Below are 25,880 nucleotides of genomic sequence, written 5' to 3' on the forward strand. Positions count from 1 at the left end.
GAGTATACAATATCAATAACATAGTTGACTTGACTTGACTTTGAGCAACAAAAAGAATCCTAGTGAAATTTTTGGGGCGGTGATGGAGTCGTCACCATCGCGGGTATTAAAGCTAAAGCGATTAGGTAAACTTTCAATTTCCTCTCCCTCTATTTCTTTGGCCATTCTCGCGTTGACGGTTTGGGAAATGGGCTGGAATAAAAAATCAGAAGAAAAGTTCAATCATGCTTGTTGAAAAAGGGTTTTATAAGGATGTGTTACCAACACTACTAACTTTTGTATTTCATTTCTTTTAGGCATTGCCGTTCAGACCATATTGACGATTCCCGTGAGTCCGCAGATACCGACCACGGAACAGTTTCTGCCCAATGCATTCGGAGCCTATGCCAGCTATCAGCAGCAGCAGCGAGAGCAGCGGGAACAACGCGAGCAACGGGAACAACGGGAGCAACAACGCGATTTGTTGCCACCACCATTGACTGGCCTACAACATGGCCCTGTGCCGGCTTTGCCACAATTGGCTCAGACACCCACGAATTTACTCAAACCCAATCTTTTCTCAAGTGGAGTGCAACAGTTGTTGACTGCATTGCATCCAGAACTTTTTGCCGTTGCCCAGCAACAACAGCAGCAGCAACAGCAACAACAGCAGCAGCAGCAGCAACAACAGCAGCAACAACAACAGCAGCAGCAACATCAACAGAGGGAGAGGGAGAGGGAAAGAGAGCGAGAAAGGGAACGTGAACAATTGGCTGGACTAGCTGGTCATTTGCCTCATCCACATGGCCATATGCCAGCCGATCTGCGTCGCTCAGCTGAACGTAGTCCACCGGCACGTTCACCCACTGACGGAAGTCCATCATTGCCTACAAAGACCCAGCCACATGCTCCTCCGCCACCACCAGCGGCAGCTGCTTTCCTATTGCAACAGCAGCTGCACATAAAACCAGAGACGCAGACTCATCTGCATCATCATATGACGGGACAACCAACTGGCACTAGTGGCTCAGTTGGATCGGGAGCTTCGCATCCGCAAATCAGTCTCAGACATCCCGATGAGTTGACGGCTCCTCAAATAGATTTGAAGCCCTTGGAATTGAGTACCAGTTCATCGCCACCTGCTCCTCCCTCGCGACATCATTTCGGGCATAGCCTGAGAACAACATCCTCACCCAAGCATAGTCCGAGTCGAATAGGTGGCAATGGATCTGTGTCCACACCAGTGACTGGAATGAATCTTAGCCAACATCATGACCGCCTTGAGAGGCGTTCCCATACGCCCACGGCCACAGCAACGAGAGCCAGCGTCTCGTCCAGTTCTGGGGGAGTGCATCATTTGGGACATGAGCGTGTCGCTGGACGATTAACGCCAACTGCATCCACTGGACCTGGTAGTTCGGCTAGCAGTTCCAATGAAAGAGGCTATGTATCACCCCTATTCCGTTCCCATTCCCCACCGGGGCATCCCCTGCACATGGGCAGTTCGCCGCGTCTGGAGCGCGACTATCTGGGCAATGGGCCAAGTTTAGGTGGTGGACCAAATGCCACAGCCACATCTACCAATTCGGCCAGTGCCAGCTCCTCATCAGCCAATGTACTTAGCAGCATCAACAGGTAAACGATTATATTGAATACAATTAGCCAGCGATTGGAAATGAGATAACAATAAAGATTTTGCAGGCTCAATGCCACCAATGGTGAGCTGACTATAACCAAATCTCTGGGACCGCCAACGGCCACAGCGACGCGTGCCTCTTCGGCCTCGCCGCGTGATGATTCACCTGGCCCGGGACCATCCACATCCGGTCTAATGCAGCCACTCAAATTGAGTCCCTCTTCGCGCAGTGAACCGCCGCATTTGTCACCCAATGGCAATGAGAATGACAATGACCTTCTCATGGATTCACCGAGTGAGTAAAGATCGACTTTTTTGAGTTTCCTTATAAAATCTTTTCCTCATAAGTTAGTCTAGTATTAAGCTTAAGGAGATGGGCTATCAAAATTCATCTAACTCAAGCTAATCGCATCATGGCAAACCTCACAATTTCCCTTCACTTCTTCGGCTGGAAAGAGTGACGCGTGACAACGTCAACGCTATTGCTAATTTGCCTAACACTTTCAGCCTGACATCTTTCAACTCGGCGAAAATCTTATAGTTTTGTTTAGCTCCTCCAACTCCAACAGTTGACGACGACGACGACGACGACGGCGGTGGCGTTGGCGGCTGCATCAATTATGAATCTTGTCTCGAGAAGTCGTGTAAATGCACATCGAAAACTTTGCCATCAGCCTCTTTTTTTGGCTGGTGAAACTTGCCTTGTATTTTGCATCTCTTTTGCCAAATTACATAAAATTCAGTCAACTTGCCTTTGCCGTCAGCGTATGAGTTTGTGTGTGTGTGTGTGTGTGTGTATGTGTGTGGAGGGGGTAAACTCTAGTATAAAGTTCGTTTTGCCCAAAATTCGTTAATTAATGTTTTTCAGCGTTGAAAAAGTTCAAATCTCCCGCAAAAAAACAGAAAAACTGGAACAGAATTGTATAACCAAATAAATAGAGAGAAGCATTTGATGCACTATGGGGTTATTTTTAGGTTTAGTTATTAAATTAAGCCAAAGTACATAGAAATTGGCATTACAAATCATTAAACTTTATTCGACAAGTTCATAATGCCATTTCTTTTATAATAGTTAGCATACATTTAGGCTGTCTTCTTATTTTGTGGACTCCTGACTCCTACTATAGTGGATACATATTTAAATGGGCATCTAATCATTAGTCATCCCATTAATTCATTGCCTACACGGAATGCTCCTCATTTAGATTAACTTTAGTAGACCCTTTACAATGGTATTGAATAAGTTTCTTTAGCATTTCCAACAAACTTAAAATAATCTATGGAAATAAAGAAATATGGGAATGGGAATACTTTTTCGAACTGTGCGCTTTAGCTTCATACCCTTTCTGTGTGGTTTCATTGAAAAGCGTATAAAAGAATAGACAATTTTTCAAAGTAAACTAGATATACTTAATTTGTTTTCACTTAATAACTTTCTAAATCTATAGACAATGAAAGTCGTCAATTAAATGATTTGATAAGAAGCAAATTACTAATCAATTACCGTCAGAATAATAATAAAAGTAGTTAATCGTTTTCATATCTCATCAAATTAATCTTTTCGAAATGTAACTGAATACTCATTTTGTTAATCAAACTAGCACAGTAATTAAGAAGTCTCTTACTAATTAAATGCCTCGAAACTTTAGTCAAAGACTCCCATTTTAGCCCATAGTGCATAGGTTGCTTACATTACGCATACGCCATGTTGCACACATCGATAAGTGCTCTTAAAATATCGAATCTACATCATCATTTGCATCATCTATATTGTTCAGTATTTGCGCTCGCAATTAAAAAACAAGGAGCTCAGTGTTTTACCTGGCCACTTGAATTTCAGGGCATCAGATTGAGAGGATAATGCATGTGGAAGTTTTTTGTTTTTTTTGTTGGCCTGGCTAAAAAACTAATTGTGTAGGCAAATATTTGTGCGATTTTCCATTTAAAATGCACCCTTTACACACACACACACACACACGGGCTCTGGGGTGTGTGTTGCCGTGTCAATTGAAACTTTGCCCGCATTAAAAATGCAATCAGAGCAACAATAACAAGAGGGAAGTCAAGTCATGCCAAGTCATCGCCCATTTTGTAGGATACTCAACGAAAGATCCATATATTCTTGCATCTAGCAATCTATCTATCTATCTATGCATTTTGTGTATCTGTATTTTGCCTGTACGCATACAAATTGCAGAGACAATATGCAGCTTAATTACTGCTAATTGATGCATACAAAAACTTAAGATGTTTTCCGTATTTAATGACATATTTCACTCTCAACAATAACAACAACAACGAGAAGCAACAACAATGACTAAGATGCGACGACAGCTTGAGTTACGACAAGCAAAAAGGATGCGGATGCGAGTGAGGATGCTTTGCATCTTAATTACCGCTAAAAGTGAATGGCTCTGTTGCTGCTGCTGCTGCTCTATGTCCTGGCACACACACACACAGACTCTGGCGCTTGCTTCTTGCATATCATTAATAAATAAATCAAAATTCTAGCCAAGTAGTTGGCAAAACACAACACGATGGAAAGCAGCAGGGACAGGGGCAGGAACGGGAACATCTGCTAACAAATTAAGCAGATAAAAGCATCAAGTTTTACTAGACAAACACTCAACTAAAACTGTAAACTAGTGCAACTTTCCGCTAACTACTCGGGCTAATAATATTTCTGTAATTACCGCAATTAACTGCAATTAAGACCAAAGGTAAATGCAAAGTCAATTTGTGTTGTCAATTTACCTGGCCAACCAACAAACCTAAAGCTTTATGTAGGGTATATTTGTTCTCCCATTTCCCTCTCTCTATCTCTCTCTATATATAAGCAAGTAGTTTAGTACTTAAGTTCAATTAATTACAAAGAAAACTTAATTTCCATGTGCATTAACTACAATTGGTTTTCTCTCTCTCTCCCTCTCTATCTTCCTAGATGAACCCACCATTAATCAGGCCACCACAAATGTTGTCGATGGCATCGATCTGGATGAGATCAAGGAGTTTGCCAAGGCCTTTAAATTGAGACGTTTGTCATTGGGTTTGACCCAAACTCAGGTGGGTCAGGCTCTCTCCGTAACCGAGGGACCCGCTTACAGTCAGAGTGCCATTTGCAGGTGAGCTAAGTGACAAAATCTTAAAAAAAAAAACAAACAGAAACCCCAAAAAGAGAAAATATTTTTAATTATTTAACTTGTGTTTTTTAGTTTGCAAATAAATAAATACTAAATACAATTTAAAGTAAAAATCAATTGTCATTAAACATTTTTAGTCCATATACTTATATTATTAACTATCAATAACCATTAGTTTTATTTGTATTATAAATATATTTCTTAAGAGATATAAATTTCTAGATAATTTCATAGAGAAAACTTTTTCGATAGAATCTTTCACTCTCTCTCTCTCTCGCTCTCTCTCTCTTGTTTGATTTATCAAGTTTTCTGTTTTGATTTACGTTCATCGTTTTTCTTATACACATTTTTGGATCCAATTATTTCTTAGAGTGCCAGGACATTTCTAATAAGAACAAAAACCCTTCAAAAGCAAAAAAAAATTAACCAAAAACGAAACTTATATATATTTAAAAATAAAACTTGAAATATTTATAACTCAAATAATCAAAAACTAATGCTAATTTTTAATTTTGTACGCTTAAGTTTATATTTTATGTGTTATTAAGTTATGTTTAGTTTTAATTGTTTTTTTTGTTACTGCCAAAATCAAATCAACGCCAACTTTATCTTTATCTTTCTGTATCTCTCTTTCTCACCAAAAAAAAAAAAACCAAAAAAAATCACAAAAAAAAACAACCAAAAACCGAAATGCAAGCAGTGCACTCGCTGCGCAGATGTATGCCGCTCAGCTGTCAACGCAACAACAGAACATGTACGTGTGTGTGTGCGTGTGTGTGTGTGTGTGTGTGGTGTCAGTGTGTGTTGTAAGAGAAACACCTAACTAAAGTGCTAGAGAAATCGAAAGCTCCATTATTTCATTTTGCCATATAATCTGTATGTTTTTTATTTTCATTTTAAACCAAAAATCTTTAATTTGCAATACAAAAAAAAAGAAAAAAAAGAAAAAATTCAATTTCTACAATTTGGCCCAGGGCATTGCCAATTAGGCAAAAACCGAATATATAATCAAAATCATCCTTGTTTACCGTATTGTGAAAAGCTACTTGACAATGTCCTGGCACTTTAGTTATGTTTCTTTTACATAGTTGAGCTGTTTATCAAAGCCAAAAAAAACCAAATAAAATACTTATCCTCCATCATCCCCTCCCACATTCAGGTTCGAGAAATTGGACATAACACCAAAGAGTGCACAGAAAATCAAACCTGTGCTCGAGCGTTGGATGAAGGAGGCCGAAGAGAGGTGAGAGTATGGAGGCAGTTCCACAACGCCGTTAAAACCAATAGCTAACTAAAATACTAACACTTTATCTGTCTTTACATCTCTCTCTCTCTCTCATTAGTCACTGGAATCGTTACAAGTCGGGACAAAATCATCTAACAGACTATATTGGTGTCGAGCCATCGAAGAAACGCAAGAGACGCACTTCGTTTACACCGCAAGCCTTGGAGCTGCTCAATGCTCATTTCGAACGCAATACGCATCCTTCGGGTGAGTGGTAACGATCCATTGAAATTTATATCACTAAAGGAATGTAACCGATACGAAATTATATAGTAAGCATATAAGCACAAACAATTAACTTAGAGAGTACTGCACAGTTAGCCAAATTCGTAATGTAGATGACTGTTGTTTTAAATAAAAGATGTTTCAGCCTAAATGTCAATTGAGTCGAACATTCTAAACATTCATAGCTTACATATACAGATAAAAGTAAGATCATTACATCAAATGTATGAAAGACAAATATTTGAAGTATGAGAAAAATATTCCTTCAGGGATGTGTCAGAGTGCCATAGAAATCTCTTTTGACAGTTTCAGGAAGTCCCAACTCCTCCTTCAACTTAATTTGCCTTTCGATTACTAAGAAATATCAACAGAATGAAGTTTGCTTGAACTAAACTTTTATTATGTTTCGATGGAATCAGATTTAAGCAATTGCTGAAAATATTTCATTGTGTACCTAAATCAACAACTGGATCCAGTCGTATCTGTACTGACATTGGTCCACCAAGAAAAGAATTTTAGGCCTCAAATTTAAACAGCCTCAACAGCCATTGGTTTAAAAACAGTTTCGAAAGTTTGCTAAGAATTTTTTGTATATTCCTAATTTAGTTAAGTTTCCAAATTACAAAAATTTCTCAAGCAGTTAGCCATAGACCACATCCAGTAGAATCCGGTTACGCTCAAGGGACCAACGATTTTCGTCGTTATATCCGGAGGTCCTTTCATTTAAGTTTGTATTGAGTCCAACCAATCAATAATCAAACTTTAGTAGCTATAATCGGAAGGACGTTATAAGCAGAGTCGTTATAGCCGGACTCTACTGTATGTATATATTTAACAGATTACACAGTGTGACAAAATTCCCAAATAGTTTGCAAATTCTAGGGGATTTTGAAGATGTTGTAAAGCTAAATGGAACTGACTCTCAGACATGGTCGAGACATCTCTACTTAAAGGATATTTTCCCATGTAAGAGGCCAACCTCCTTTTTCAAGAGGTTGATGTTGACTCAATTAGTTAGTTAGCATTCAGAATTTCTTTTTTGTTTAAATAGAAAACATATTACCACACATTATATTCCATATTTTCCATATCGAAACCTAACGAAACTACTGTAAGCCTTTGACTTTTACAAAACTTTATGAAGAATGATAGCTTCCCCGTAGACAAAGACAGTTTTTGTAAATATCAATAAAAATTTGTTTAGCTCTATTAAAATTTAATTAGATTTTTTTCATTAGAGAAATACAATTGATTTGGTTATTTTGAGGCTGAAGTTTTAATGTTTTCTGTTGTCAAGAACAGTTTATTTATCAGAATTCTTTGAAATGTTCTTAAATTTGATTTATCACAAAGTTGGGTAAAGTTACGATTTCGTAACGGTAGCAATCCTTGATATTACAACTTAAGATATTATTTGCATATCATTAATCGGTATTTTCCATTTCATTTTTACAGGCACCGAAATCACAGGTTTGGCTCATCAATTGGGCTACGAACGTGAAGTCATACGTATCTGGTTCTGTAATAAACGTCAAGCCCTAAAGAACACCGTTCGCATGATGTCCAAGGGCATGGTCTAGTAGAGTGAATGAACCAAGTTCATGGAGGCTTGTTGTTTTGTATATAAAACAAAAAGGGATTTCTTATTGTATATATAGATATAACTTTGATAATTGAGTGCTAAGAATTGTATTATGATGATGATGATGATATCTTTTGGTCTGTCTGTCAGTTTGTATGTCTCTAAGTGTATGTGTATGTATTATGTGATAGTTTTAAACAATTAGCCATGTAAAATTGTAAAAGGTGTGTCATAGCATTTACAAAAACCAACAACAACAACAACAGAAAAAACCTAAAAATGGAAGAACAAAAGAAAAAAAAAAAAACACAAGTATAATTATTATGACTCCAAAATACATAAAATTAAAAAAAAAACAAAAACCATATCCCAAATAGCCTAAAAGTAGTCTACAGTCCCTAGCATTAGACTTGTGCAGTTTTTTAGGGCAAATTTTATTAACATTGATGTGCCATTCCAAAAAAATTAACAAAAACAAGAAAAAAAACCAACAAAAATTAACCACTAAAATTAACAAACAAAAAATATGTAAGAAAATATTTAAACCAAAACTGCAACTATGAAAAAATTCTCTCTATATAGAAACGAAAAAATAAAAAATAACAAAAAATATTTGCATTTAATGCGTTGGGCTACAGCAAACAAAACTTGTATACTAAAATTGTATTTTATTTAAACAATTTATAAAACGATTTCGAAAGGAAAACAAAACACATTATACATATATGGCAGCACATTAACAAAACAAAAACAAATATATAAAAAACCATCAAGTTTTAGTCTAAGCAAATTTATGTAGCAATTTAAAATTATAAACAAAAACAAACAAAAAAAAAAACCAAGAGCAAAAATATTTCAACTACGAAATTAAAAAATGATACACAACAAAACAAAACAAAAAACTCAAAACTGAACAAATATTTAAATGATTGTAATAAAAAACAAAACCAACATATTAAAAAGAAAAAAAAACATTTAATTTATGTATTTTATTTAAACAACGATTCTGTCTGCTGACATGAAAATTTAACCAATTTTTGGAAAAACGGAAAGGCCTGTTCTACTTCAGACTGACTTCATAAGGTTTCATCTCAATTCTATTTTCGAATTTTTAAAATGGAATTTAAAATAATTATTTGTGAAGCGATTTTAAGATTCTGATTAAATTCGAATAAATTCGAACAAGAAGTCATAAATTTGTGTGAAAAAAATTAAAGAGTTACAGATTTTAAAAGTTGTGAGTTTTTGAGAATTTTTGGGAAAAAGTGCCTTTAATTTTTTCATGGTCTATTTCTAACTTCTTGAATAGAAATAGAATAATCAATTTCGAAATTTTTCAAATAGTTTTGGAACTTGTAGTTAGTTTGTTTGTTTCTGATATTGTTGTTAGTTTAGGGATTGTGTTGGAATCTAAATTATTGAAGTTTTCAAATTCAAGTTTTGACAGAGGATCTGCCACATTATTTTTGCGTCCTTTTATATATTCTATACTAAAATCAAATTCTTATAAATCTGAAGTTTTCTCTTTTGCTTTTTAATGAAAATGGATTTGTTGGGGGTCGATGATTTGATCTTATGAGATATTTTGAAAATTTTTAAATGTTGAATTGGAATGTTGAATAGAGGAAGTTAAGACATAGAATTGCTAGAATCCTACTTGCAGTTGTAGTGCAGAATCGCCTATTTAAATCAGTACATAACGAATGTAATAGTTAGTTTTTGTAAGTATTTAAATACTGATTGGCAGTTGTTATTCCAAAGAAATTAAATCAATGATCTATATTGAAAGTTTGTTAGAAGTTTAAGTTATTTAATAGAGATAATAATTAAAGAAAGCTTTAGATTTTTTGGACCAATCCCCGTTTATTTTAGAATTGGATAGTTCTGAATATATTTTAAACTTACTTTCATTTGGAAAAATGAATGTATATTCTCTGTATATTAATTCAGAACTATTATTTAAAAAAAGAAAAAAAGACTGTTTTATACTTGACTTCAAACTCCTCTGATTTCTCTAAGCTGTTTGATCCTTAGTTTATTTAATACATTTGTATCAAGTTTAAAATTGTTCTTTAGGGATATCAATAAGCCTATTTGTTGATTTTATAGGGTATTCCAATTTTGTTATTTTAAAACGTATTTTTCTATGAGCTTTTAAGCTTGACAAAAGCTTACTGTTCGCTTTATGATTTAAAAGCTTAGTTCCAAAGGTTTTAGCACGAGGTCATGATAAAAGTTTGTTACAAAGTTTCGAATCACCTATAAAAGCTTCCTTTTATTAGAGTGGCTCTTATTTTGTCACAAATTTTGTATTGTTATTCATTGTTAGAGTTTTTGTACATATTTTACTTGCTCTTGCTTTTTCATATTTATTTAATTTTCCGCTTAATTCAAAATTATATTTCAACGCTATTTAAAAAAAGTAATCATGATTCATTATTAGGCAGTTTATTAACAAAAACGAATAGCTGTGAATTTAAAAATTTCTAAAAAGAAAAATACAGATTTGTATAGTTAATAGACGTCTGCATGAATGGCAAAAAAACCACATTCAAATGTACAAAGTCAAAATTGAATTGAGTGAATACTTGTACAAAACGAAATCACAATGAGTGAGTGACTGAAGTCGTGTTTCACTCGGCTGCTGAAAAATATACCCGAAAAGAAACGAGGTGAGTGAGTGAGCTGCAGAAGTAATTAAATGTTGTATATTGAATACATTCGAATATTGACAGCTGTTTTCTGCTGTGTTATCTGTTAAAAGAAAGAGGAAAAAATAAAGAAAATATAGAAATGTATTTTTTGTTGTGAATTATTTAATTTATATACATACATATTTATTACATATAATTTATATTTGAGTTTAAAAACATAATTTTATTAATGTTATCTGGATTAGAAGCTATTGAACATCGCTTTTCTGTTATTAAGTTTCTTGCTTCTCTCAGAAGCTGCGCTGCTGGCTGGGATACAAAATATTTGGCAGCTTGTTTTATGCAGTATTGGGAAAAAATGTTTGTGCATGTTCCACCAGGCAAATATCAACACAGAAATAATTTATAGACGGTCACAACTACACATTTTGTTAGTAAAACTGAAACACAAGCTATAAACAAAACAAAACACAAAAACAACACGGTGGCATTTGCCGACAAATACATACATTTCTTTCTGCATCTTCGCCTTCCATTTCGCACGTCTGCACACAATTTCCCAAAGCACAAAGTGAGTACACAAAGTATTCTGCGAACTACTTGAGTAGTTCGAATGTTCTCGAAGTTTTCATTTCATTTTGCTCTCCTTTCGTGATACTCTCTTTTTCGAGACGAAACACAAAATGTTCGTCTAGCGAAACAGTACTATACACATTCGTCTCATTCTGTCTCTTTCACTCACTCATATTCTACTCAATTCGAATGTACTCAATGTGGCTTTGTTTTGAATGCATTCATGCAGACGTCTAATAGTTAAAGGGCTTTTAGATTATTTAAGAAACAATGCAACTAATTTTCCATAATAATATATATTATATATATTTCTATAGACTAAATTGAGGTCAATTTCTAACCGATTTAGCATATTAAAAAATTAAAAAAATAATTTATATTTGAGCCTATCGATTCTAAGTTTACATTAAACAAAAAATAGCTTTCTACGTTTGTTTTATGTGTCATTTGGTAATAGATCATTAGACTAAATTTGTTAATAAGGGAGAAATATATAAATTAAACAACATTTTATTAAGGCCAAAATTATTAATGCTGAAGTAATTTATTGAAGTTTAAAAAGACTACAATTTGGAGTCATTGTTTCATTTATGTATCTATAAGGCTAGGAAATACGGTTCAAAAGATACATATGTATATAGAAATATCTAAATCAGGTGCCTAAAAACTAGTTTGAGGAAAGGAAACAGTTATTGTAGGCACATCTTCAATTCGCAGGTTTAGTAGATATCTTTATCAATAAATATTAATTTTTTATACCCTTGCAAAAAGGGTATATTAATTTTGGTCAGAAGTGTGCAACGCATAGAACGAAGCATCTCCGACCATACAAAGTATATATATTCTTGATCAGCCAACGAGACGAGTTCAACTAGCCATGTCCGTCCGTCCGTCCGTCCGTCCGACTGGATCAACGCAAACTCCTCCTAGACCGTAAGAGCTACAGAGCTGAAATTTCGCACGTAGGCTTGTATATACTGCAGGCGTTGTATATCTCGGATTCAGCCGGATCGGACCACTATATCATATAGCTCCCATACAAACACCAAAGTCACGAACAGTGACTTTTCTCAATAACTTCGTTATTTTCTATGCTATTGTCGTGAAACTTAATATTAGAGAGTTTACTACGCCTATAAGCGACTATGCCAAATGTGATCAAGATCGGGTGACTATATAATATAGCTCCCATACAAACGGCCAAGTCACGAACAGTGACTTTCTCAATACCTTCGTTATTTTCTGAGCTATTGTCGTGAAACTTATTATTAGAGAGTTTACTACGCCTATAAGCGACTATGCCAAATTTGATCAAGATCAGGTGACTATATCATATAGCTCATGGGAGCTATGGAGGAACGATTGGTCGAAAAGAGTGACTTTTGTAAATAACTTCATTACTATTAACGCGAATGCTTTTAAATTAAACATTTCTTAATTTAATATATATGTTAATGACTGTGCCGAATTTGATAAAGATCGGGTGACTATATCATATAGCTTCCATAGGAACGATCGGTGGAAAACAGTGACTTTGATCAATATCTTCGTTATTTCCTATGATTGTAGGCCTTTCTTTCTCAAGCTTTAGCCTTTTTAGATAAAACGTTCTTCCACATTGATGGCTAATAGGTAAGGATAGAGTTACCAAAAAAGTTGCAAGGGTATACAAACTTTGACGCGGTCGAAGTTAGCCCCGGCCATCTGGTTTTTTATTGATTTAGAGCAAATGAAAAGCTTAAGACATGATATTTGGAAATCGGTCAAAGACAAAACTACAGACTCGTATATTAAAGATTGACAAAATTTCTAATACATTTCTGAGTTTGTAGTTCAGTTCATCTCTAATAGGTTTTAAAAAGGATTATCTTATTTTTGTTTTACATGTTTAGCCGTTTTAAAGTATATTCAAGCCCTAAATATATGAGAACTTTTTAAAATAAATAACCCAAACTGGACAATATATTCGAAATATAGTCATAGAAAGTAAAAGTCAAAAAACTCATATAGAAATTAACTTTAATTTGTTTTCTTTTGCATGTTAAGTGTAATACATTTCACATAATACTTAATGACAATACGTGTGTAGGTGTAGGTGTGTTTGTGTGTGTGTGTTTAATACTATTTACATGTAAATTCCTCATAGCTTTCATCGCACAATTTGCACTCAACCTGACAGCACCAATGAAACTGACAATTACACTGTACTGTCCGACTTATATACTGGGTATTATAGCCACGCCCACAGCAGAGCAGATCACAGCTTTGTGGCCCATGATGTCCTTGTTTGTGCTGGCAAATGCGTCCCCTAGTGCCTAGACTACCGCTATGAAGACTACGCTCACAATAATTGGGAGATGGAGCCAAATAAATGAGCTCCAAACGTTTGGGCCAGGCCAGAGTTTGCTTCTGGCTAGCAGCAGCAACAGCAGCCGGATGCTTCTTTCTAAAATAATGGAACAATCATTGATATTTGCCCTCGTTTAGTGGTTCAATCACTCGAACGACTTACCTGCTTAATACTAATCTCAGTCCACGTTTGCCTCTAACGACTTGAACAGTTTTGGCTTTGTGATACTTTTGCATTAGCCTGTCGCCCATGAGGCGAAAGGGCGGCAAACTTTTCCAGCAGGTTTTCATTACACACGAACCGCTAACACCATGACACTTGCAGTCTGTCTTGAGCAGTTTCTTAACCAGCTGCCAAATGGACGAAAGAATTGTAGAGACTGATTTGATAGAAGTTTGACTTGGGGCTTAGCTTACCGTACGACCTGCTCGATTGTTATGCAGATTCATAAGACTACGGGCATCCTTCTCCACTTCTCGGGCATCCATGAATTTGCGTGCAAATCTCATACCGAAATCAACATCTGCCGAGCAACCGCCCCATTTCCAGTCCATTGACGTTGAGCTACCATCCCCACCTGAGGATTTGTGTCGGCCATCGCAACCGCAGGTGGATATGTTGCCACGGGCACAAGCCGCTGTCACGGCATAAGCTGCTCCAGCATTGGCTATGGCATAGGTAAAGGCTGCCTCGCGTGAAGCTGTAAAATAAATTCAGACATAATCGACCGGGCGCCACGAAAAATTTTGGATAAATTAATGTGTGAACCTTACCAACGGGCATGATATGGGCAAAGACATTCCGTTGCCACACCTCAGAGCAATTCCAGCGATGACCACGAAACTGATGCTGGCACTCCTGGGAACCCAATTGATGACCCTCGCCGAGGGCAATCAGGGCATCGGGCATCTCGCTGCACAATTGACGCTGTGCGGCCGTCAGACCCGGTATCCGACCACAGAGCATGGCGGATGTAAAGCTGGACACTAATCTGGCCAAAAGCCAAACAGGAAAAACAAACAACAACAACAGAAAAAATAGAAATCAAATATGCATAGATCAATAAATTAAGCTTAGCATTAAACAAATAATAAATAAAATGCATGGCCACAAAAAATCAAACAAAACAAATGCCCCACAAGCAACAACAACAACAACAACAAAAAATGCCGATCACCCCAATCGAAGATCGAGATCGATGCAAATCGTGAGCGCCAATAAATGCCGCCAGCGTTGATTTCCATTTCGTTTGCCCATTTTGTTGCCCGGTCCAGATATATCAGCCAATAGTAATGCCAAAACCAACAAGAAAAATATGGTAAACATTTCAAGCCAAGATTAATGAGTTGCAATTGTATACAAGACGACGACGACAATGTCCAGGGTTGGGGACATCTAATAAAAAGCAGTTGACAAACTTAAACTCAGACAAAATAATCGTAAACGTTAGCTTTTCCACTACGATTTTTAAATATATTATAATTGGTTTTAATTATAATACATTATTTTGATGGAGAAGGATTCCTCGTTTAACACTCACAATTGACAGTCCTCAGTTGGTCTAGTGGAACAGTAGCTATTCGACCGATTTGCCTAAAGAAACAGGCAAGTTTTGTTGGACTTGACTCACCTCGGAACACCCATGCAGTCCTTTGCAGTCCTGATCGAACTTTCAAAACATGCCACGACCCTCTTGCGAGAGATTGATAAGATATTGTATTGATAGCTTTCGTTAGATAACGAGAACAAACTTTTTACTGCAACAAAGTGTTTATGCAAAATAAAATGTATGGAAGTGTAACTAATATGCAAGGATCTCCTATCTCAGATTATGTCAAACGTCTTAACGTTTTCCCATCATACAAGAAACTAAGTAAATCGAGACATACTTTTCGGGATGAACCACTTCAAAAGAGTTAATTGGTTTATTAATTGAGACCTTTTAATATAGTTATTGTTCTATTTAAAGGAAGACCATGTGAATAAGACACCTATAAACAAGGGATATCAAAAGATATTCAATTTTTAATTTGTATAAACTGAGTCCTTGGACTCTGACTGGATTTTTGATTTAAACTGTTGAATACTTCAACTTTTCGTTATGACTATTTTATGCGTTTGTATAGAATAAATCTGTCAGCATCTCAAGAAGAGCTTTAAATATTTATTACCTGGAGAATATTTATTACCTGGAGACTTGGTTGGCACACCCAGGACCCACTCCAAATTTGTATCTTTGTTCTATAAATACTTCACCTGATTGTCTCTTAATCATTTATAACAGAAGAATTAACTAATTTCCTTTCTTAAGGGTTAAGCTTATGAAAATTACTTATATTTCTTATAAGAAATTAATGTTGAGACTCTTACTAAGTCTTACCAAATGACAACAAAGTCAAGTCTTTTCAAGCAAACCAAAAGAACCAAAACATAACATGGCCATCGAAAATGGGTCAAAATGCAAATGTGTTTCATTTTCCCATAAAGCAAAATAAATGGTCAGTGAATATATTAACTAATTTAATTGGAAATCAAAAGTCTACAGATTTGTAGTAGATAAACTAAGCGATTGGTTTTTATAAGAATCTTTCACAAATTGTTTGCAATTTCTAATTGAGGAACAGATTCTTAAGGATCCTTGTGTAATTATATTATCTTTCCCGATCACTTGACACAATTTCTCAACATTTTCAACTAATTTAAGTATGGTTGAAGTATGGTATTATCATTCCTTTCTCAAACGATTTTTGCCAACCCTAGTCCCCACCTGACTGAAGAAGGTGGTTTGATAAAGAGGGGAAATCGAGGGGTTGCTGTTGGCTCTGTGTAGCATTGTGGCAAAACGTAGACAGTTTTACTGTCAGTTTTAGTCAAATCTTTGCTGTCGGGCTATATTATTAGCCATAATTACATAAATCTAGCGGCTTAATCATGGAGCTGAGAGCGTAAAGCTTAGGCTTTATCGTGACTTTTCGAGTGGAGTGTCTAATCAAATCGCTTGAATTTTCCATCTTATAGTCGTATGTATGATAGGTACATACATGAGTTTATTGTTCAGTTTATGTTCATTTATAAATGGCAAATCGGATTAATGAGTTTTGACAATGAGTTGCAAATTGCCAGCTATGCGAGCAATGAGTTGCGATTATGTTGATGATGGGTGGATGAGGGGGCGATATCTGCCCACTCTCTCTTCATCACTCTTTGGCTCTTCAGTTTGTCTACCTGTCGATTTGTATACAACATCAAACAGCTGCGAGTGCCGCATGCCACATGCTGCATGCCACATTGATCTCTCATGCCATATACAGGACAGCTGTGGAGCATTTCATCCTCGGGGCAGTGGCAAACAATTGCCAAACGAACAGAGCAATTGGCAACTGGTTCCAAATGCAACACTTCTGTGTCGCTTTCGCTGACTGTTTGCTTGTCCAACAATTCCACTTTTTTTCTCTCTGTCTATCTCTCTCTGTCTATCTCTCTCTGTCTATCTCTCTCTGTCTATCTCTCTCTTTCTCTCTCTCTCTGTGTTTCACCTTTTTTGTTGCTGTTTGTTGCTGTGGTCTTACAACGCATTTTTAATTGGGGCAATTAAATCAATTTACAGAAATTACATGGCCAACATGAACATCGTGAACGTGTCCTCACAAATTTAGCCCTTTAGCTAAACTTGATAGCGATGAAGAAAGAAAGATCAAACGAGTATCTGGACTGCAACGACTAGGTGATACTCTTTCTAGTAAATTGTGTCCTAGAATCTGTCTTGAATTTGGCGATCTTTTAAATACTTTTTGCTTAACAAAATAGTCTTATTGTTAGTTTTTTGTGGGTAGGGAAGTCGCCATGATATATTCTATCAAGAAGCTAAAGTTCAGGAATGATTAAAACGCCATTCAAGAAAAACATAATCTAAATTCAATGCAGGAAGCAAAAACTATTAAAAAACGTATTTATTTGTTTATACATATATTTAGGCTTCTAAGCTAATTTTTCGGTTCAAGTATGCTCTTTCTTATTGTCCTTTTCAATGTAACTTAATTCGTTTTGCCCAGCACAAGCTGGGAGACAAAAAAAGTTTGAAATATTATTACTTGATTCGCTTCCAATTCGATTGCCTTTTAATCAGAGTATCATCCTTCGTATATCGTTTGTCTTTAATCAAAGTATTATTCTTCGTGTATCAAATGAATTTAAATTTGAAAATATTTTGGCAAATGACAATTAGTAATTTAAAAAAAATGTTTTCTTTTCAAGAGTGAGTACAAAATAATAAAGAAACGTAAAAGTTTTGATAGAATATTTATGCATTAGATAGATCCTATTAAGAAATATGTTTAATTAAGTTCCAAGTTTAATTAAGTTCCTCTGTTCCAAAAGTGAGGGTCAGGTCAATCAAATCGTGGATACCCACTAAAAAGCAATTTAAACGATTGTATTCTACCAAAATGTAAGCTTTGTCGCTTTGCCCTCGTCTCAAAGCTATATTATGTTATAATTTTCAACTGGTTTCAGCATGAGAACATTGTAGATGGTATAGAGATAGCTTGTTTTTCAGTTTTGTTGGTAATTGTAAGACTTGTAATGATAGAAATTGGTATTCAAACAATCAGCTCACGTTAGGCTTGTTCAAGATTTCCTAATCTTACTTGAAGAACTATCTTTATAATGAATCATGTATTGCCCAAGGATTAGTAAGTAAGTCTGCCAGGATTTTGCCAGAATAGTTCGTAACTTCGACATTACTTAAACAATACAAAACTAATTACTTCGCTTAATAATTCGGAGTCCAAAACTTATCTTTAATAAACTTAGAAATTTACAGGTATCCGATATCTATTTAAATACCTTCTTAATTTAAAAAGTTCTACTAAATTTAAAATAGTCATAGGAAATATCTACTGTATTATTCGTGGGCTTAGGTATCAGTGGATTTATATGAATTATGTGAATTGCAAAACTTTCAAAACACAGCAGTTATTTTGAGTTTGTTTGCCCACTACAACAAAGGACTTTTCCATGAATTGATATTCCAACTGAAATTTGATATCCCAGCCTTGAAAAAAACCAAATGTTTTCCATCAAACTGTTAGAAGTATGTACATACTCGTAGCTTGGAAAAACTCGCCAACAAATATTTTGATATACCCATTTGGTGTTTCAGAGTATTGAATGAAGCACTTTTGTTGTAGTTTTTGTTGCTGTTGTTGGCTTTATGTTGTACATGCTGTTAACATCGATCGGTAATCTCTTTTGGAAATTGGTAGTCAACTAATAATTAGGCTCGTTTAACCAGGGTTCGTTGCTGTACGGTCTGGAGAGCAATATACAATACGAAAACCCAAAAAGGGGTCCAACCTTCAACTTTAAGTTGGCCCAAAAAGTATTCGATCGAGCTGGAGCTCTCTCTCCCCCGTTTCCCCCACTCTTTCACCGCTCTCCGTTTATCTACCTTTTCCATTGGCTGTGTTCTGATCGATCTGTCAGCGCGCATCCGTTCATTCGTGCGTTCGCTTACCGTGACCGTCATGCCCTGGCCTCCTCCCGCCTTCGCTTCCACCTATAGTTTGCCCACAAATGCCACAAATCATTTCAGCAAATCTCGCAGGTCTTTTGTTTTGTGTTTTGTTTTCTCTTGGTGTGTTTTCGTGCTTTATTTAATTTGTCGCTTCCACAGCTCTCAAAAGGCCTCCTGTTGCATGTCAACGCCGACAATTTCATCATCATCATCGTCGTCGTAGTCGTCGTCGTCGTCAAGACCCCAGTAGTCCATGCCCATGATCCTCCTCTTGAAATGCCAAGTCCAAGTCACGTGTGTGTGCTTGATTTCATTTCTTTTTTTCGCTTTGTTTTGTGGCCTTTTCTTTTATCTCGAGTTCTATATCCAGACATAGGTAACCAGAAATGGGAATGGGTTCATTTTGGGCAAGTTTTTTTCTTTGCGGTTCGTGACCCTTTTGTTTTTGCTTTTCTTGCTAGCGTGAGAGCAAGGACCTGCTGCTCTGCTGTTTGTCATGAACTTGATCGGCTTCCGTCTGCAACTTTAACTACAACTCCATATCTATAACTCAAAGTGCGTGTGTGTGAGAGTGAGTGAGCATCTTAAACTAGTTTTGCTGACAATTTTACAAATAAATTTTTTTTTGGTTTTAGTTTTCGTCTTCTTGTGAGCCCGATACCTTTTTGCCAAATGTGGCGGCAAGTCATTAAAAACGAATTAGACCACAAGCATAATTCAGAGGCAAGCTTCAATTAGCCGCAAAATGTCCGTCGTCCGCCGGACACGGTGTCCACAGGCCAAGTCAAGCCACTTATGCAGACGCCAACTTAGAGAGTTAATGCTCCGTTTTGGAGAGTCATAAAAATATGACTTTAATATATTCACGCTTAGGCGTTGGATGGAAGCCAGTCTCAGAAATAGTAGACCAAAATGAGTTCCCCCCACCTCCAAGCGATCTCGTAGGGCACACTGGTCACTGGAATTCGAATTCATCTAGTTGCCCAAGCACCAAAGCCTTGCGACCCACCGCTGCGATCGCTGGGCGAAGGCGGTAGCTCCTTTAAAACTTTATATAGTTATGACTGGCGCTTGGGCCTGGGTAATTACATGCCCATGCTGACATATTCATGGAGCCAAATTGGAGGCGGAAGCAGCACCAACAAACAACAACCTCCAACCGGCCAAAAGCAACCACAAAAGCCACATTAAACCAGCAGAAATAAACGTTGCATTTAGATGGCTTAAATAGCCATAACGACTTTTGAATATCCTCTAACACTTTAATCCTGTTACAAAGTAACCCTAAACAATGAGTACTTTCTTAATGTATTCGAACCATTTGAATATACTATTTGACAGCTCGAAATCAGTAAGCAGAGTGGCGCAGTGGAAGCGTGCTGGGCCCATAACCCAGAGGTCCGAGGATCGAAACCTTGCTCTGCTATGTCGGTGTTTTTTTTCTACTATTTTTTTCATAAACTTTTAAAAACGTCAAACATACCTTATTTAATAAATGAATTATTGATTTACTCACAGGAACGTTTACTGCAATTCTTTTAACTTAGTTTATTTAAATTTTGAATTTGATTCATTCATTTCATTATAAGGACTGATTGATTAGTTTTTGAATGTACTGATTAAAAGAAACTCATCCCCTTATCTTATGTTATATATAGTATTCAATTTGATATTGATTAGTTTTCTTTTATGCCAAATTTTTGTATATTTAGATATGTAGAAGAGCTTAGCCAGGATTCAAAATAGGGGAAGGAGGCTAGTTGTCCCTTCTTTTAACTGAATTTTGTCAAAACATTTTGATTTGAATTCCCCAAAATAACAAGTAAAATATAACGTCTTTTTTAAATGAATTGAACTAAATAAACTACTAAAAACAAAAATTTAAAGAAATTTCATTTCAAATTAAGCAATTTCCTTAAAAAAATTTAATGCTCTAGGTCTGGCATGTGTTTTCCTCTGCTCATACCCGGTTAAGGCCTTGTTTATCTACACATTTTGTTGGTCATATATCTAATAGTTGGTAATTTAAATGGGTCCTTCTTCTGCTAAGTCTGTGTTTGTAGTGTGCAAACTACTTCAGAATAGAAAGAAAACGGAAGCTTGTCTAAATTCAAATTTAACACCAACTTTGCTACTGATCAAGAGGTATAAGTTTTGCAAAGGTGTTTTGAATGCCACGTTCAATATTGAAGGATTGTCCACATACAAAATGTTATCAAAATATGTTGCTCTAGATCTACAATATATGGCCAAACTGATTATTAAGAGTTTCTATTTTTGCTGTAATTCAAGCCTTTGTAGTATTAGGTACATGGAAGGATCTATAAAGCAGCATTGGATGGGAGATCCAATCGGAAAATCCGTATTGAGACATATATAATATTGACTTCTAGTGTGATAATCATACATCATAATAATACATAATCTCTAATAAAGTAGAAATTGTTAAAATTTGTCAAGTATACAATTTAGTTTAAGGGACCGTCAAAAGTTCGAAATTTTATCAAAGGACCGTACATCCTGATTTAAATGTTTAATAAGACACTTAATGAATTACAGGCCGTTGGTCTAAGCGAGAGTTGGCAGATAGGAAATAATTTTCTTGGAATTTATGAAAATTTATCTATAAAATTGAAACTATAAAAGAAACTGCCTTGTTACGGACATGGCTCGTAATGTGGGCCCAAAAAGGCAAATACACTGCAATTGTTACTTTAGTTAACTCATTATTTTCCTTATCAACGTTACTTTCTTTTGTAGAATTGAACTAAAAGTTGGCCAATAAACAGACACTTCTGCCATTCGCATAATAGTTATAGGATACTTCCAAAAGTAGTTAGGGATAGTCTTTTGCATGTAAAATAGAATAAGGAGAACAAGATATTTCAGCTTCTAATCCACAAATCTAACGGTCTGACCAAGAATTAATCGTTCGTTGTTTACAATCATCTAAATTGCATTTCCAAATTAGTCTTAGTGGTCATAGTAAATATTTGCCTATATATGGGCATAGATCCTTTTAACCTTAATATACCCAATTGGAGTTTAGTTACGTTTATAGAGTATAAAACAATGACACAAACACACAGGCAGACCGACTGGCTGACCGACAGACAGACAGATAGGCGGACTTATGGCCCAGGTCCAGGCATTTGAAAGTTTTGTGAGGCTGATAAAATAAGCTCATATCCATGCCCATGCCCATGCCCATGTCAATGCCTTATGCTGCCTATGTAAAGTGGGCGGAGTTCACAAAACTCAAACTGAAAACCGAAAACCCATAAAGGCATGTTCAACATGCCATCAATAAAATACAAATATTCCAACAAAGCGGCCAAGACCATGGCCAGGGCCAAGAAAAATGTCGCTGCCGCAGTTGCTGCTAAGAAAAAAAAACGAGAGAAAGGGATAGAGAGAGAGAGGGACTGAGGAGACAATAAGTGGAGCCGAATCCTGGGCGCAAACGTAATTGAGAGGGAATTGGCAGAGGACGAGGCTAAAAGTTGTAACAGGTAAAAGCCAAAACGGATCGTTCGTCATGGGCAATTGGCAAAGAGACAGACACAGATACAACAAACACACGCACACACAGAAGAGGGAGCGACCAAGAGTGGTTGGGCCCAGATCACTAAGAGATAGTTTTGTTTAGTGGCTGCTTTTTGAGGCTTTTTTGCCAGTCGTCGATCACTCATCCATGGCCAACAAAAAGCCCCACTGAAGAGAGGGAATGAAAACGCATTCATTGACCAACCGCCGACGGCTCCCGCACTGCTTTTTTTTTTTCTTCTTTTGCTCCTTTTTAGTGTCAGGTTGGTTGGCTATGCTGTTTCTCTTCAACTGGGCAGTTTATGCCCATTTTTGGGTACGCTCTGGATCTTGATAGGAAAAATGTTCAGCGTTTGTCTGCCAACAAACAGACTGGTGGTGTTGTTGTTGTTGTATGTGGTGTTTCCTGTTGTAAAGGCAAGCCTCAAAAGTAACCTCAATTACATGAACTAAACTTTCTGGGTTAAGACCCTTTTCGGTCTTGAATGTAGTATATGGCAGATGTTGCTGCCCACTTTAACAACAACAACAACAGCCACTACAACCAGCAACAACTTGGCAATTAGATAGCCAGTAACACCACACAACAACCAACAACAAGATGCTGATGAGTTTATGGCAAAAATTGATTTCCAGTTGTCGCTGCATATATATGTTGCTGCTGCTGCTGCTGTTGCTCCTGTCACCCCACCAACTGTTGCACCTCCTTCTTGATGAGAGACTGCTGTCAGTGTTTGCTGCCTGCCATTTAATTGCCCATTTTAATGAGATTTTTTTCTATTTTTTCTCTCAATTTTCTTTGCCAACTTTCTGTCATTGCAACAACGCCTGTTTCCCCACTAGAATAGAGGACGAGGTGGTTGGTCCATGTGGGTTGTTTATGTTGCGATAGCAACATTGCCAACATCCAGAGCCGTGTGTGAGTTGCTTGTAATTTCACAGAGATATATAGATGAAAATTAACGATTGTGTCCGAATGATTGTAGATCGATTCGATATGCCCCGCAAAATGAGATATGAGTTGTCAGCTAAGGAAAAGGCAACAAAAAAAAAAACCCCCCGTTGACAGAGACAGGAATTGAAAGACAGAGAGAGAGAGAAATTGGGAGAAAGGTAGAAGAAGGTTACATACCTTATTTCCATAATCCAAAATATATAGATTAACAATTTGTTTGGTATTATCCACATGTCGTCGTCGTCGTTTCCCCTTTAATCGGTTGAACTATCATCTCATATTTTTCTAATTCCACTTTAGTTTTTCCCTTGACAATTGTCGTATTTCAACAAATTTTCGTTGTTTTACGCGTTATTTTGAAATCTTGTATAAATTTTTTTTATATTTTTTTTGCTGAGCTTTGCACACACACACACACACAAACACTAACACATACACTAGCACTTGGAACCTCAGTTTTGGTCTCGAATATCGGAATAGAAAACTGAAGCCCGTCGACTCCCGTCTTGGCCTTTGCTTAGTTTGTTATTAATGAACCGAAAACGCAGACGGCATCAATTTCGCTTCATCCCCCCCTCTCGTTCACTCGATCACGCTCCCTCAGTCACTCCAACACACACACGCTTTCTTCTTATGTTAGTCGATCCGTTTTTCTTTTTTAGTTTGTTCATTTGTTCAATATGCTAATTAACACCTTCGGCCAGCGGGCGATTAAATTAAGTCATCGTCGTCAAAAGATTGCGATCGCCAGAGCAAAAGAAGAAGATGTTTGTGCGGCGCGCGTGCGTTTCATTCATGCAAATCTGTGAGTCGAAAAACGCTCTCAGGTTTAGTCTCACATCCATCAGCATCTCAGCATCATCCGAAATCGACGATTCACACGCACATGGCCAACTGAGTCTGAGCCATGAGTCCGAGAGTCCGCATACACGACTTTTTAATTTATGATAAAGCGCCTCCGACTGTCACAACCAAATTGCGGCAATAACCATAAACGGCTCGCAGCAGGTGAAAACTTCCCAAAAAAAAAAAAAAAAAAAAGACGTCCCAGAGGTAGAGATGAGGTGATGCCGCAACCGCTGCTTAGAAGACGACGATGTTAACGTCAACGTTATTGTCCCCGGGTGCCGAGATTACCATAAATGCGGCTCATTAGCAACACAATTAAACACACACACTAACACACACTGAGAGAGGGACAAAAACCGACAAAGTCCACAAAAGAAACACCATCCGATCCGATGCAATCCGATCTGTTACGATGGCCAAAAGGATGGATGATCGCATATATGAATAAGAAAGATCGGAGATGCCGAGAAGCCACAGTGTCTAATTCGTGTCCGTTAAGTCCGAATGTCGTATAAGAACTGAGCTGAGCAAATACAAAAACAAAAACAAAAATCTACAAACAAAAATAACAACAACAATAAAACCCGAAAACTATTCAACAAGCAGCGAACATGTTCGAGTTTGGCTTGAAAACGAAACGAGTTTGTTTGCAGCGAGGGTTTCCCCTGAAATTCAAAAAAATAAATTCCCTTGATGTCGCAAAAGAAAATGTCTAAAGTTTAGGCAATGGTTTCGGGATCAGGATTGGCTATATAACTTAAGAATAATGATGAGAAATTATGCAAATATATCTCACACGTTCTACCTATTTCATCTTTATAAGTTAATCCTTTAATTCCCAAATCCTTGGCGACAACGAGTTCCTACTACTCAAATCTTTAAAAGGAAAAGCGAACACATAGTTAACCAATTTTTGTTTTCAATTTTATCAAGAGTGTTATATATTTTTTAAAAAACGTTATAAATTATTTATTATTTAGGTGGTTAACTGTTTATTTAAGCCGTTTTCTTTAGCTGACTGAACTCTTAAGGTAACAATGTTAAATCTCAGAAACTCTTTATGTCAATTAAGAGACTTACTTGAATTGGATTCAACATTAAACAATCGAAATCAATTTGAAGTATTTCAAGTATATAAAACCCCCCAAACACGTCAAACCTAGTTACTAGAAAACTCTTTGGATTACCTGATCTTCTTACCACTTGGCAGATATAGACATTTAACTGATAGTGTTTCGAAATGGGCACATATAAAAAATTGTATGTTATATAAGAATCAAACGCAGTCAATTATCTAAGTCATTCACGAGGAATGGGTATGGGTATAGTTTTCGTCTAAGTCGAAGGCCTTTGTTGTCAGAGCTTTTAATATATACTTAGGTTGATAGTTTAGTTTTTTCCTATACTCATAATACTAATAGTAATAAATCTAAGTCATTCATCTCATAAAATTGATATATAAGGCTAAAATTTGTAACTAAAACAAGTGAAGTCTCTCCAACCGTTAAAAAAAAATAGTTTACTCTTGACAAACTGAAGACCATGACATTTATTTTTAAGAATACCCTAAACAATTGATTGGTCAAGCAAT

At 36.5% G+C, this 25,880-nt stretch overlaps 2 protein-coding genes and 1 non-coding gene across 9 annotated transcripts in view; 2 read left to right on the plus strand and 1 right to left on the minus strand.

Annotated features, from left to right (window-relative positions):
* Window positions 1–8,781, plus strand: part of pdm3 (pou domain motif 3) — a 93,869-nt gene extending 85,088 nt beyond the window's left edge. For 2 of the 7 annotated variants that reach the window (XM_068291240.1, XM_068291244.1), the window contains exons 5-11: window positions 297–1,614; window positions 1,672–1,910; window positions 4,557–4,737; window positions 5,453–5,509; window positions 5,915–5,998; window positions 6,099–6,247; window positions 7,721–8,778. In XM_068291240.1, the coding sequence (XP_068147341.1) occupies window positions 297–1,614; window positions 1,672–1,910; window positions 4,557–4,737; window positions 5,453–5,509; window positions 5,915–5,998; window positions 6,099–6,247; window positions 7,721–7,845 (2,153 nt within the window). In that variant the 3' untranslated portion in view covers window positions 7,846–8,778. Of the gene's footprint in view, window positions 1–296; window positions 1,615–1,671; window positions 1,915–4,556; window positions 4,738–5,452; window positions 5,510–5,914; window positions 5,999–6,098; window positions 6,248–7,720 lie in introns of those variants that run through there. The other 5 variants (XM_068291241.1, XM_068291242.1, XM_068291243.1 and 2 more) reach the window with 5 other exon arrangements.
* Window positions 8,782–13,191: 4,410 nt separating this feature from the next.
* Wnt2 (Wnt oncogene analog 2) lies at window positions 13,192–23,742 on the minus strand. The gene is made up of 5 exons (XM_068290407.1): window positions 23,618–23,742; window positions 14,198–14,415; window positions 13,841–14,124; window positions 13,587–13,774; window positions 13,192–13,520 (listed from the first exon to the last, which is right to left on the minus strand). Exons 1-5 carry the CDS (start codon window positions 23,671–23,673, stop codon window positions 13,196–13,198), a joined length of 1,071 nt encoding a protein of 356 aa, XP_068146508.1. The 5' UTR covers window positions 23,674–23,742; the 3' UTR covers window positions 13,192–13,195.
* On the plus strand, window positions 20,294–20,365 carry TRNAM-CAU (transfer RNA methionine (anticodon CAU)). Its single transcript has one exon. It is a non-coding gene; the product is annotated as a tRNA-Met (tRNA).
* Window positions 23,743–25,880: the final 2,138 nt, after the last annotated feature.

The sequence above is a fragment of the Drosophila tropicalis genome, unplaced genomic scaffold, assembly GCF_018151085.1.
Source record: "Drosophila tropicalis isolate 14030-0801.00 unplaced genomic scaffold, ASM1815108v1 contig_593, whole genome shotgun sequence".
In the NCBI taxonomy this organism is placed as follows: Eukaryota; Metazoa; Arthropoda; class Insecta; order Diptera; family Drosophilidae; genus Drosophila; species Drosophila tropicalis.

Coding starts and splice junctions, on each gene's coding strand:
- Wnt2 (XM_068290407.1), bottom strand. CDS start 23,673: ATGTGGATAATACCAAACAAATTGTTAATCTATATATTTTGGATTATG. Junction 14,416..23,617: donor TTTTGGATTATGGAAATAAG/GTATGTAACCTT, acceptor GCTTTTGGCCAG/ATTAGTGTCCAGCTTTACAT. Junction 13,775..13,840: donor ACAATCGAGCAGGTCGTACG/GTAAGCTAAGCC, acceptor TCCATTTGGCAG/CTGGTTAAGAAACTGCTCAA.